The sequence below is a fragment of the Chroicocephalus ridibundus genome, chromosome 14 (assembly GCF_963924245.1).
Source record: "Chroicocephalus ridibundus chromosome 14, bChrRid1.1, whole genome shotgun sequence".
NCBI lineage: Eukaryota > Metazoa > Chordata > Aves > Charadriiformes > Laridae > Chroicocephalus > Chroicocephalus ridibundus.
This window is the reverse complement of record NC_086297.1, coordinates 7,769,644-7,783,042: the sequence shown is the minus strand read 5'-3', so window position 1 is coordinate 7,783,042 and position 13,399 is coordinate 7,769,644. Positions and strand designations below refer to the sequence as shown.

The 13,399-nt window shown below is 51.3% G+C and overlaps 1 protein-coding gene across 4 annotated transcripts in view; it reads right to left on the bottom strand.

Moving 5' to 3' along the window:
* Nucleotides 1–974: 974 nt before the first annotated feature.
* Nucleotides 975–13,399, bottom strand: part of TMEM104 (transmembrane protein 104) — a 45,889-nt gene continuing 33,464 nt past the window's right edge. For all 4 annotated transcript variants that reach the window (XM_063352254.1, XM_063352258.1, XM_063352257.1 and 1 more), the window contains exon 10: nucleotides 975–5,040. In XM_063352254.1, coding sequence (XP_063208324.1) covers nucleotides 4,280–5,040 — 761 coding nt within the window. In that variant the 3' untranslated portion in view covers nucleotides 975–4,279. The remainder of the gene's footprint in view (nucleotides 5,041–13,399) is intronic.

Sequence of the window (13,399 nt, the reverse complement as noted above, 5' to 3'; positions counted from 1 at the left end):
CCCCCGGCACCCACCCCCTGCCTCTGCCGGCTCCGGCATTGCCATGGCATGTTTTATTTCCAATGCCCCCATCACTCAGCAACGCAAGACTCAGCCTGCCGAGGGAAGGGGGAAGAAGGCAGCCCAGTGGGGATCGGCCACGGGGAAGAGGTTTCCGATGGCAAGGACATGCTGGTGCTGCTATGGGGAAGTGGTGGCCCCAGTGAGGGAGGGGGCAGCTGGGTAAATCACGAATGGTACAACCAGAAAAGATACGGAGCGAGGAAAGCGTTGGTCTGGGTGCGGGAAGAGCAGGATGTTGCCATGCTTATGCCCAAGGATGCTCAAGGGAGCAGCAGGCGCAGCCACCTCCTGGCTCCTGCCTCCTGTCAGCAGCACAAAACCTTCCCCGGGGTCCCATCTGGGCACCCGCCGGGGCACAGCCCCTCCCTGCCCCGCTGCGTGGCCACGCATCACCTGCCCCGGGCCGGGAGAGCCCTGGGGGCCACAGCAGCCCGGGGAGGTCAGAGGACCAGCTGGGTGCCGGCTGCTCACCCAGTGGAAGAAGCCCTTTGCCCCAGCACGAAGCCGCCCGGGCATGGCTTCGGGCTTCGGGCTGCTGGCAGCCCCCGTGGCCAAGCCCCTGCGGCCGGGTGCCCTTCCCCAAGCTGCCGACAGCCCCTGGGGTCTGGGGAAAGGCCAGCGAGCATCTTCTCACAACCCTTCAAACAGCGAAAGTCCCCCCCCCCCACAAGTGACACATGGCTTCTCAGTGATGTTCACGCCTTGTCTAAACCTGCCTCTCAGGCTCCAAGTTTTTATTTTTCCTTCCCTGGCCGTTGCTCTTCGAAGTGCTGCAAAAGACCGAATCAATCCCCGCTGCCAGTTTGATCTCAGATTTACAGCCCAAGCCCCGAAATCCTCCACTGCTTGCGAGGTCCTTCGAGAGAATCACAGCAGAAAGTGTTTATTTCCATCATAAAGATCCGTTTTAATATTTTAACGTAAATCAAGCTGCGCTTTATGGTGATAATAAATTCGTTGGCAGAAACTGCCTTTGCAGCCCGAGGCGGTGAAGCAATTCAATTTGTTTGGTTTTAAGTGTAAGGAGCCGTAATTGAGAAGGGGAAAGTACAGATGTTTTAATTGAGTTTGCAGCTACCACCTAGAGTTGCAGGAGGCTAATAGAGAAGAGGTGAGGGTCTCTATTAGCCTCTCCGCTTGCCATTTCTCCTTAGCCTGCAGCCCCATCAGTCATGGCCATCCCCCCCCTCCCAGGAATAGCTGCTCAGTGCATGCACCAGAGGAGGAAGGGGGTTGAAAAAGCAGCCAGACTAAACCAGATGTATAATGTGCATTTTATTGTTTTTAATCCCACTTTTTGAAAACTAATTACAGTCAGGACAAACATCACGTGAGAATCTCTAATAACGAATTGTTAGTGCTGATAACGGCCAAATAAAAAATAGACTCGTTGGTGATGGGTGAGAGGAGGGAGCTCCTGCCCCACACTGCGCCGGGGTCACTCAGCGTCCCCCCAGCCCACCCCCGGGCAGCGCTGGCTCCGCTGAGCCGTACCCTTCCCGCTTTCTCCAGTAATTTTTAAGGCATTGCTATGTCATGTTTTGTATGAAAAATGTTCTCTCCACCGTAGAGCTTCTTTCCGTTAATCACCCCCATTTCTTGGATAGATTTGTTTTGCTGCTGTGCGAGGACAGCGGGCGTCTGGGAATTTGTGGTTATTTATTTAAGAAAGCACTGGTGCTCCCTGGGGACCAGAGTCCTTCTCGGTAAGGTACCACGGCAGAGGCTGGGGTCAGGATGCGAGCCCTCATTGCGCCGCTACATCCAAAGCCTGGACCTAAGCTGTTTTTAGAGGTAAGGCTCCTTAGAAGTCTCTGCCACGCCATGCCGAGGAGGAGAGGTGGCCACCCAGGCCAGGGAAGAGAAGGCACATCTTTAAATGGAGGAGGTGCAGGAGAGGGGGCGCCAGGCTGGGCTCCCTCCCACCCCAGGCAAGGCAGGCAGGAGGCTCCCCTGTGTGACACAGGGGCAGGAAGGGAGGGAGACCAAGGGGGAAAGGGAGGAGGATGAGAGGAGATGAACTAACAGAGAACAGCCCCGTTCTCTGGCTGGCAATGAAACGTGAAGGCAAGAGATGGAAATGGGCACTTGAAGGGATGGAGGCTGAGCCAAGTGCCTCGCAAAGGGCAGGCAGCGCCGTAGGAAAGGGCTCAGCCCCCTCCCTAAACCCACACCTGCGCACTTGTGCAGAGGAGCAGCCCCAGCAGCCTTTCCAGCTTCCAAAGGCTCATTTCATCAGCATTAAATTCCTCCCTCCAGCTCTGCCCAGCTCCCAGCTGCCTCGCAGGTGGCTCCCCACGAGCTGCCCCACCAATTTGCCCTCCAACCTGCGCAGCTACTGTCCCTCTTCTTCAATGAGACACCAGCCACCTGTAAAATAACTTGCTAATTTGGCACTGAAGATGCCACATCAGCTTTCCCGGAGCACTTGGGTTTGTTTAAACTCACTAGCGAGGGCTGCCAATGCCTGTTTGTCTCATCCCAACCAGTCCCCCCCGGATCCTCTCCAAGCAGCTCGGCAAGGACACAGTGGCGGTGCTCAGGCTCGAGAGGTGCAGGGTTTTACTTTAAAAGCCATGAAGTGTTTTTATACAGCTCCAGGTACTTGCACATTCCCCCAGGAGGAGCACTTCAGGTCATATGGAAACGAGAAAGTCCTACTTGAAAACAGAGCTTGATTAAAAAGAGCTGCAGTTCAAAGCTTGCTTTAGCGAGCGGTGACACTTAATACTGCAGCAAGTGCAGAGGGCAAGAGGATCTAACGTTAAGTGACATGCACCTGGCTTTGAACCTGCTTTAATAAGAGGGGGTTAAGATATTTCAGGTGAAAACTTTTTAAAGTTCTTCCTTTTTTTAGAAAAACCCATATGATCTTTGCCCAAGGGTCTCAGAGCACAGGACCTGGCCCTGTTGGTCTCTGCGTGGGTATTACAGCGACCGCCAGAAGCCTCAGAAGCAGAGACTCACCAGCAGCGCTGACCGCCCATGGTGAGAGACAACCCAACCCTCAGATAAGCTGAACGGGACCAGCGCAGAGCCCACCTTAGCCCTGCACAGGAGGGGAAGAGGGGGAGATTGAGCAGGGTTTTGGTTTTTGCTCTCCCGTAGCCCTTGGGAGCTCTGCTCCTGCAGGCAGGGAGGGCTGAGCCAGGGCACCGCCGCTGCCTCCTGGCACCAGCCCATTCCCTTCAGTTAACACCCACCTTGTTTCAAGGCTAATTACCCAGCACGGGAGGCTGGAAACACATCAGTGTGCACAGCCAGAGCTCTCACAGGCCTCACGCGTGTCAGGACTGGATAATTAGCACTTCCCCAGCAGACCGGAATCCTGGCCACTGGAGTCAGGGTCCGGCCTGCTGCACCAGCCCCATGCAAAAGTGAGGAAGGGAGAAGGGCTCTGGGGCTGCACGCAGGAGCCGAGGGACACAGGGCTGCAGTTTCCTCTCCGGGGGCGAAGAGCTGTGTCCATGCACGCACAGGGGCAGAGCTCTGGCTGGCCGGGGCTGCCGCAGCACAGGAGAACAGGATGAGAAGTGTGAATGTAAACCCCTGGGCTGCAGAAATCCAGCTCTAAGCAAAAGACCCCAGCTCCCAGGCAATCCATGGTGCAAAAAAACAGGTTAATGCCTCTAGAAAAATAAAGTGTAACAGCACACAAAGTTATTTTTGTCTGAATTAGGGCTATTCTCACCCTAATGTCTTCCCCCATTGGTACAGGAGGTGGGTCGGGAGGGGTCTCGGCTGACAGAAGAGACTCATTTCCCCCAAACTCACACTGGATTCTCGACAGCATGTCCCTGCCTTTGGGAGAAGGGACATTTAGCCGCTTAGTGTAGTGAGCGGCCAAGGCTGGCTGCTCTCCCGTGTGCTGAGACCTGCAGCACAGAGAGCCGCTGGAGGGACAGAGAGCGATGCTCCAACAGAGCTGAAGGCAGAAATGGCCGGACACTGGTTAATCGTGCAGACTGCCAAGGGCTCAGCCCCATGGCTCTGTATAGCGGGTCTGAGAACCAGCACTGTAACAAGGCCGAGTCCACTCCATCCACACCCAAAACGGAGTGAAGAAAGTCTGTGTCCAGGTCTAACCCGTGCCACCAAGCCGATGGCCTGGAAAATTCCCTTCATGGTGCCTCTGCCCACCCTCCACAGTCCCAGAGGGGGAGCTGAAATGCTGAAGTCTCTGGAGCCCAGGAGGGAGCGTGCCGCTACCCTCACATCAGAGTTTAGACTCACTCAGGACAATGTTTGCTGTCACAAACACAAAGCAAGAAAAGCCCCATATGAGCACGAACACAATCCAGAAGGTGTGCCGGAAAGGGGAGAGGTGCTTGTTAACCGTCCCACTGCCAAAGACCAGCTGAGTGTCCTTCCGACTGCAGTACGCGAGGAAAGCAGGAATGAGATACTGGATCCCATTCCCAGCATAGGCTCCCGTGATCCCCACCAAGGACTCCAGATCGTGGGTGCAGAAAGCCACCAGCACTGGGGGAATCAGCGTGATGGCAGGAAAGACAATCCTATCTACCACCCACGGGTAGGTCCCCCCTTCTCTGTGGAAAAGTGTCTTCCAGTTGTTGCGCAGGGTCACTGCGATGATGGGGAAGTTGGTGCTGATGGTGAAGACAGGGAAGAGGCCCAGGAAGTAGCGAATGAAGGCAACGTTGATGATCTCGCAGTTGGTGAAGTTGAGTGTGTACATGTCCATGAGGGTGTCATTGCGGAAGCAGTAAATGGCAGTGAAGGACAGGAGGCTGTAGAAAGCCAGGATCAGGACGTAATCGAGCAGCACGAGTTTGTTGACGTGCTTCTTCTTGGAGATGGGTGTGATGAGGGATGGCAGGGAGTGCTGGCACATGAAGGAGTAGACGCACACCCCAAAGAGATTCCGGATGCCCGACAGCTGGGCCATGGATGGGTGACCTTCAGCTTGGCCTCTGCTGATGCGGATGAGGGCCAGAATAATCATGAGGATGAAAGCTGGAGAGAGAGGGAGGAAAGGTTACAGGTCAAGCCCAGGTCTGCACTCCCCACAACCCTCATCCCATTGGCACCAGCAGTCTTGGCACCAGCCCTCTCTCCTGCTCCACAGGAGCATCTCCTTATCTCTGGAGGTGGTGGTACATCAGAGGCAAGGTGCACAGGAATTAATCACGACTTGCTTTCAGTGCTAGTCAGCAGATAAGGGAATGGGCTCAGGAACGCCTTTGGCAGGCATCTCCCTCCAGTCTGCTTCCTGCAGGGACTCACCCTCCCACCCGGATAGCAAACGGTGCTCTGGGCCCTTCTGAAGATTAACACTAACACGGCTGTCTGAGCCCGTCACCCTGAAGGGTCTCAGTCCATGGATGCTTCTGCCACACACCTTGGATAAATATCACCATTTAGAGATGACTTAGAGATGTTTGAGCTTTGACCTCCAAAGGAAGAGAAGATTAAACCTGGCTGCAGTCAACCCCAGCAATATTCCTACACATTTGCAACTGGACTAATGTTTCCAAGACCTCACCTATGTACGCAGGCAGATGCACGGGAGCAGCCGCAGCAGCTACCAAGCTTCCCTCTCCCTGCGATCTGTCAAGCACGATAGAGCAAGAACTAGCCAGCCATTTCCCGGGCAGGAGGAACAGGCTGTCTGTAGTTAATCCCAGGGTAGCGAAGCCAGTCTGGAAGGGACTAAAGCAGCACTGTAAGGCTGCTATTAAAATTCATCACTTCTAGGCACAAAGTCTGCTCGTCTACCCTTCACTTATGTCAGGGAAAAGCCTAACAACATTTTACAAAGCTTATCACAAAAAGCGACGTGCTATGGACAAAAAATGAATTGAGGAGATTGGGCTAATGCCCTTATTTACTCCGCTGGTGGAAATTTGAGCCAGAAGCAGTTACTGCTAGACTTTTATTCCTAGCATGGCACATAAAACCAGCTGAAAACTAATTCTGGTGTCAGGGAAATCACATCAACCTGGGAAAGATGATCATCAGCTGCTGGAGTTAACAAGGAACAGGGGAAAAAAAGCCTTGCCTGGCAGGGCAGCAAGCAGTAAGATTTACAGTCTGGTGCTGGCAATGGATGGGCCACTGTGGCTTGTGCAAAGCTGTCTCCTGCACTGTTTTGAGGCATCGGAGCAGATCCTTGAGTTATCAGGTAATGAAAAAAATAACAAAACGCTGAGACTACCACTATAGAGAACTTTGAATGTCATAAATATAAATACAGAGGAATTAAACAGAGCAGCGCACAGTCCTGTTGCCAAGCCCGCAGGAGGCTGGCCACCGGCACTGTGAGCTGGGCAGGCTCACAGTGGGGTGACAACGAGACGGGGCTTACTCTGTGCCCAGTACTGCTCTGCCTGACACGGGCAGCTGGAGATGGGAAACCCTGGCAGGGACAGGACCGGAAGGGATAGTTACAGACCAGTTAGCAAGCACTGCCTCTTTTGTCCCCAGCGAGACCAGATTAACCTTAGTTGAACATTGTCTCCCACGCACTCCCAACGCTCTCTGAAACCCAGTTTCTCCTCTCGCAGCAACGCTCCTTTTCTTCCCGCGGCAAACACCAGCTTCGTGCTGAGCCCTTACCAAGCCACACACCGCATTTCAGCTCCTGCTGCCTCAGGAAATGTCTCGTTTCCAACTGTTTCCCAGTGACAGGGCAAATCCATGAGCACTGGACTGGAGAGATGACAGCACCTTTGTGGCACCATGAGGGCCGGGCCACTTTGGGACTGTTGGGCTCTATTTACTTCCCCAAAAGCAGCCACAGAGGGCTATGGAAAGCAACAGCTCATTGCTCTGGGGGTGTGCAATTCCCCTCGCCTTCACTCAAGCCAGCAAGTGAGGGGCACTGAGAACACAGGTAAGGTTGTTGTTCTTCCCCCATTGCTCTTGCAGGGGAGACGCTTGCCAGCCATATCTGCTATGGCAAGATAGCCTGAGAGCTGTGTTCCAGGTGATGCGACATTGGCTGCGCTCCCCAGGCTTGCACCGGCTACAAGGAAGAGAAGGTGCTCTGAGCAATAAGACAAACCAGCTTAGGCAGCTCTGGAAATACACTGAGACTGTTCCTTGCCTTCTTGCTTTGGAGAGGGGGTCAGCCTCTGCAGCCCAGTCCTGAGCTGCTCCCGCATCTGGACTAGATGTAACTGCAGGACTCTTGCACCTCTTCCCCTGCACAGGCGACAGTAAATCTCCACCTGCTCTGCTCAGCAGAGTGAAGAGTGAACTATTTCCATCCCCCAACTCACTCTCGCCATCGGCTCAAAGCCCTGCTTTCCACACCAGCGCTATTCTGTCAGAGGGCACTGAAGGAACAGAATTCCTGTGGATTCCCTAATTGATGGATAGAAGTCTTTCACTTAAGCAGATAGAATTCTTAACTTTTGTTTTTCCTTATATATTTCTTTCAGAAATTAAATGTTATTAAAAGTTACAAGAAGCGATGATCCAACACTAAGATCTAAACTGATACTGTTCCCAACAAGGCAAGCTGTGCTCCTCCTGCCCCAGCATGGGTGCTCTGCAGATGCATGATCCTCGAGAGTAGCGGTGCTGGCTAAACTGGAAACCTTCCCTGCGCAGTTCCAGCCCCAGAGAAGGCAACAGCAGCCCTGTCCCAACGGTTGTGTTTTCTCTCACTCCCTGCGGCAGAAGAGTCTCTCACTCCTGGAACCGGAGAGCTAAAACATTTGCATGCCAGATTTATCTGCCTGTCCCTGGGAGGAGGCAAGCCCAAAAATGAAACTCTGAAACCTAGTTATGCTGGATGATAAATCAAGATGAAAAGAAGATGACAGACTCTGACTGACAGGCAGCTTTGAGCAGGCAAGAGGCAGCTCAGGATCCTGCAGGTACACACAAAGCTCCCGCTCGCGTCCTCCTCTACACGGGACACCAGGCTGAAGGCAGAGTCACACCACACTATTTCAAGTCACCTACAGCTGCCACATCAACTGTCCAACAGCATTCCTTCACCCCAAGGACCCTGGCAAAGTCAGACATGGGTTCCTAAAAAAAAGCCTCAATCTGTTACCTTACATGCAGGACAGACGATATATGCAACATGCTCGAGGGAGGAAAGACCTTCAGATACCATGACCAACAGCACCCAGAGCCACAAAGGGAGGTGGACAGCAATGCTACCATAGGTTGTTAGAAGTTACATGAAGATTTTGTTTTAAACCTTGTTTTATACAAGTGCCTAAAACGCAATCAAGGGTTTTGCTTGTCCTGATTTTTCAACAGTGCCAGACCCACTCCAAACACACACACCACAGAGAAGCTTTGTAGTCAACAAGGCACAGAGGACAATTCTGCTCATCTCATCTTCTCTCCTCTAGAGGTTTGAGCACCCTTTTTACTGAAGGAGGTAAGTGAAGCTCTGAGGGGAAAAAAAAGGGGGGGATGCCATAAAGGAAAAGTTGTGAGGAATCTCATCACCACTGTCCAACTGCCTCCCCTACAGACCCCTCCTCTCCGTCTCTGAGGAGCAAACAGTGGCTCTTCTCAGACAACGCAGACCTTGCAGACAGCTACTGCTGCCTGTCCTGCTCGACTCAGGAGGTGTTGATGCAGAGACAGGGCAGCACTGCTCTGGTTCTTGCAGGTAGAAGGATGAATATGAATGAGCAGACTTCCAAATAAGAACACTTTGGGAAAATATGGGAGTCTGGGGATATTAAAAAATACATTTTTGTGAGCTTTGATAGAAGCTTAACAGAGCTGCAGAGAAGTGAAGATAATTTTAGCCATTCTAAGTTTAAGGATTGTTTTGCAGAGTCAGAGCAAACACATTTGTAAGTGACAAATGCTGGTTTGTACATGAGCTTCATCTCTCTGCAGACAGACCATTGCAAAAAAAAAAAAAAAAAACCAAACCAAAAAGCTGTCCAAGGCTGAAACACATTTCGCCCCCCCCCCTCCTCCATTGTGGTAGGTTTCTGGAAGAATTACTGGTGCTCAGAATAAGTTTCTGGCTTAACACCCTCTTGCATCCTGGCAAGACACTATGCTTTTGAGATGTTTCACCTACTGGCCCACATCTGTCTCTATATTGGCATGTAGAAAACAATGGAGAAGACTCTGAGTTGAGCCACACTGGGAAACTGGGAGGAGAGAGATGTGCTGTCATGGAATTCAGAAAGAGGTGGCTTGGCAAGGGGGAAGCAAGCTCTGAAGTGAGGTTCTGCAGAACCATGGTGTTGGATAACCTCCCTGTGATCCCAAAGGGGGGCCAGAGACAGATGTTGCCTCCCAGGTTCAACAGTGAACTTCAACCTTCAAAGCATCGGTCCCAGTTTAAACAAGGGTGGTCTTACTGGCTCTAGAAAGCATGGGGGCAGAGAGCCGCAAAGCAGGAATGAGAAAAAGGGTTACTGGGGAAAAAAACAGAACAGAACAAACGTTACATGACAACCACCTGTATGTTAAGGGTCAGAAAGGTAGAGACAAAGGAAGAATGACCTCGAGCCACATTATCTCCAACTCTGTCCCTACTCTCATTCCTCCTTCCATGAGGAAAGCCTGGCGAGAACATCACCGTACCGGCCTATCATCCCTTCCACGGACCCAGCGAGGCAGCGGGGTGCAGCCACAGCCGCCCGCCATCAGCAGAGCAGCCCACGCCTGGCTGCTCCCCTACCCCCACCACAGCCATTTGTTTAAGCAGGCGCTGCGTTGCGCTGCTGACACATTTGCGGCAGGACCATCCGTCACTGCCGGCTGACGGTGTGACAGAGCTTTCTTGTCGAAGCGGAGAATCAATATGCCAGGAAATAATGATAATGAATCACCCTTTCAAAACTCATGCCACTTGCTTCCCTTTTCATACATTAGGTGGCATGATGGATTCCAAGAGGAAGATGTTTTCATGAGCTTCCTGAGCCTATTCTCTTTGGAAGGAGGAAGATCTCTCCCCACCTTAACTTTGATCCTGATCTTCCCATCCAGCTGAAACACAGCAGACCACTCCTAAACAGAGGAACAGATCTCATTTAGTTTAACGTTAGGCAGCTCTTTCAAGACAGAGGACATAAAAGCAAGAGCATCTGCTCTGTACATACTGAGCAGCACAGCATCATGTCAGGACAGTCTTACCTTCCGCATCCCTACCCAACACTTGTGTTGTCTATTGCATTACTGATGTCTTTCCAGGATGCTGGTGCCCCCCCTCAGAGCCAGCTGCCTTCTATCAGTGTTTTGAGCAAGTTTAAGAGCCCACTGCAACTCCGGAACTGCCAGGCATTACGGATGCTGGGGCATTTGAAGTATTAAAGCACGGCTGGGTTTCACCATGCTGACAGAACAAAGTACCTGAAATTAAGACATTGATTCTTAAATTCAAGACTCAGTTACCCAGTTTTTCCTGCAGAAGCTACATCCTGTCACTTGTTTGTGACCTCCAGCTCTCTGTAAACTCCAGAGCAGCAACTGATAAATTTCTCCAGCCTTCAGAGGAGGTTTCTATATGAAATGTCAGTAAAGAGGTAACATGAAAACCAGGTTTGCTCCATCAGATGTGGGAGCTGGAGTAGTTAAGGATCAGCTTTGGTAATGACAGAGCCTAAAACACCGTCTCTAGGAAAATGAAAGATTTACGAGAGCAGAGACTGTGAGGAAGCAAGATGGATATGTTCATAGAAGACAGCAATTCTCTGGAGGGAGATGTCAGAAGAAAAGAAGGGAAATTACTTCCCAGAAGAAAGGTATGAGCAGAAGTTGTGGGACATCAGTGTGGCTCCTTCCTCTAATGGAGAGCAGGGACTTGCAGGGATAGTGTTATCCTCCCTGCCCCAAAGCCTAAGGCAGGGTCTATGTGGCAGGGGTCTGTTGCTCACAGAGCAGGAGAAGCATAGCCATGTGTTGGACACACTAGGAACACAGAAGTGCGATGCCAGTAGGCAAGGAAAAGCCTCTCGGGCACCTCCAGTTGCCCTGCCATCTCACCCACTCTGCCAGGTTTGCCTAGCTCCTGCTGCAACCGTCTCAGACGCCACTGCTGCCCTGGCCTCAGACCACGCAGAGCCTGTTTTGTTCACAAAGGGAAACTTTACTAAAAAGCACCACCAGGATTTTTTTTGGCTGTTGAAAGTGGTTCAGCAGGGTTTCTCTACCGTAAAGGCATTATTTCCTGGCTTTTCTTCATCGTCTAGGGCAGGGTTTGCTACGCAATAACCAAGATTTACAAGTAGCCTCCCCTACTGTATAACAACTCCTGCTGTGAAACCAGTGGAGCTGCCCCTTCTCAGCCGGCATCAGCTGGGCTCCGCAGACATCTGCACACCAGTAACAGTTCACAGGGAGCAAAACAGTTCTGCACTCTGGTGTTTACCACGGATGCTTTATCTCAACATATGGGAAGGAAAGAGCAGCCAGCGAGGCTTGTTTGCTTCTGGTGGAAAATTACCCGCATAGTTTATTGTCCTCTCTCCTCCGGTCACCTTTGGCAGAAGCACCATAAAGCCTCTGCAGCCGGGACTCAGCTCTGAGCTCTGCTGTTGACTTGGTCTATTAGCTTTGACTGTCACTCCTCTCTCCATGTGAGAATTTACTCTTGCGTGAGAAAGGAATAAAACATACTTTGGTGTCACCATGAGCCTGTGCTAGGGTTGTGCATGGTTTGGAAGGCACTGACTGCAGAGCACCCATGTCCCATGAAATCCAGATGCTTTGCAGCCTTAGACACATCTTCCCCATCCTGCCTTGTGCCCAAACAACGAAGTTTTTATCAGCTTGTCCCAACAATACACGTCCTTTCACACTCCAAAAGGAGAGTAGTTGCATGCCATACATCCACCCTGAAAACCTGTGTGGGCACCACCATCCAGACCCTTTTGCAGGGCTGAATGTGTCCTTACATTTTCAGCTCCCCTTCTCCAGCTCTCAGACCCATCAGTTTGTCTCCTGCTGCCTGGATAAAGTGCTCTTTTCAGGAACGTCAACTCCTCAGGCAGGATCTCAGTGGTCCTGTCCAACACCGCACGTCATTCTCCATCTGCATCTGAAGCTAACAAGGCTCTTTCACTCACAGAGGCGCTGCTTCACCCCACTGCCCCCCACAAACAGCACTGAAATGAGCTCCTCATCAGACAACTCTGAAAGTAGGCATGACAGAAGCACAGCCTTTTAACTAACTCTTCATAAATATATTCACTTCTCCTAGTGAATTATTTACCCCAGGCTCTGGCAGCAGCTTTCTCCGCTCCAAAAGGGATGCGGGAACATGAAGTAACTTTGTTGAAGAAGCTTGTCAGAATGAACATGCAACAGTGTCCTGATTTACAGTCCAAATCCCTCTTCCTTGCCACTGCCTTATGCCTTGCAAAAGGAAAGGGACAGAGATCGAACTGGTCCCTCCTTACGCTGTCTGCCAAAAGCTCCGTTTTTGATGCAGAGAAGAGGCCACCTTGAAGACTGTGGACACTGGCAGACTAATCCCTCTGCAGGAGACTGGAAACACAGAACTTCTGATAATTGTCCCCCCCTCGTATATCAGCCTCTGCTGTAATTCCCTGTCTCTGCAGCTGGAAGGACGTTGCAGAATGGTTCTGGGTTTCTGCACTGAATCAACTCCAGCACGGCTGGATCAGCCTGCTAAGGGTGGCAGCCACAGTCACTACAGCAGCTGAAACCTGCTCACAAAGCGAGACGGTCTGAGAGCAGTTCTCTGCAGAGAAGTGCTGGGGAGTTCTGTAAAGAGCAGGATTCTGGTGGAGAGAGCAGAACTACCAGAGAAATCAGTAGATATGGAAAGTCAGCCTCACCAGCATGCTTGTGAAGAGTCCTTTCCTAGCTTCGTCCCTAAAAGCCTTCTACCAAGTACTCTGGAAGGGGAAGGGATGGAGAAATTAGAGCTTAACACAGACTTCTTGGCTATTCTTGTCCTTTTTCCCTCCATCTTCCTGGCCAGGGGAAAGAGCTAGGGGAGAGATTTTATTTCTGCGCATATAATTGTGAGATCATAGTTTGGGCACGGTTGGGAATGCTCTGTCTCAAGGGCTGCAGTTACTTGAATAGATGTGGTGTGATCTGACGGTGCTGCAGGGAGAGAGAACTGAGCCTGCAGCAACCAAACCTAGAAGTTTATTCCTCTATAAAATGTCTCTTTATTAAAATACAATACTTTCTAATAACTACCACATAGCATCAAGAGCAGCACATAGAGCAAATGTCCCACGTGGGAGCTATCTGGAAACATTTGCCAGAGACTATTCAATAACAGCAGTGATAATCGTGCTACCAATGTCTTTAAAGCCAACAGTCCCCACCTATAGAGCTGGGCATCTCAGGCTGTAACAGGCTGCAATTAATCGGGTTAGCTGCTTAATACACAATAGCCCAA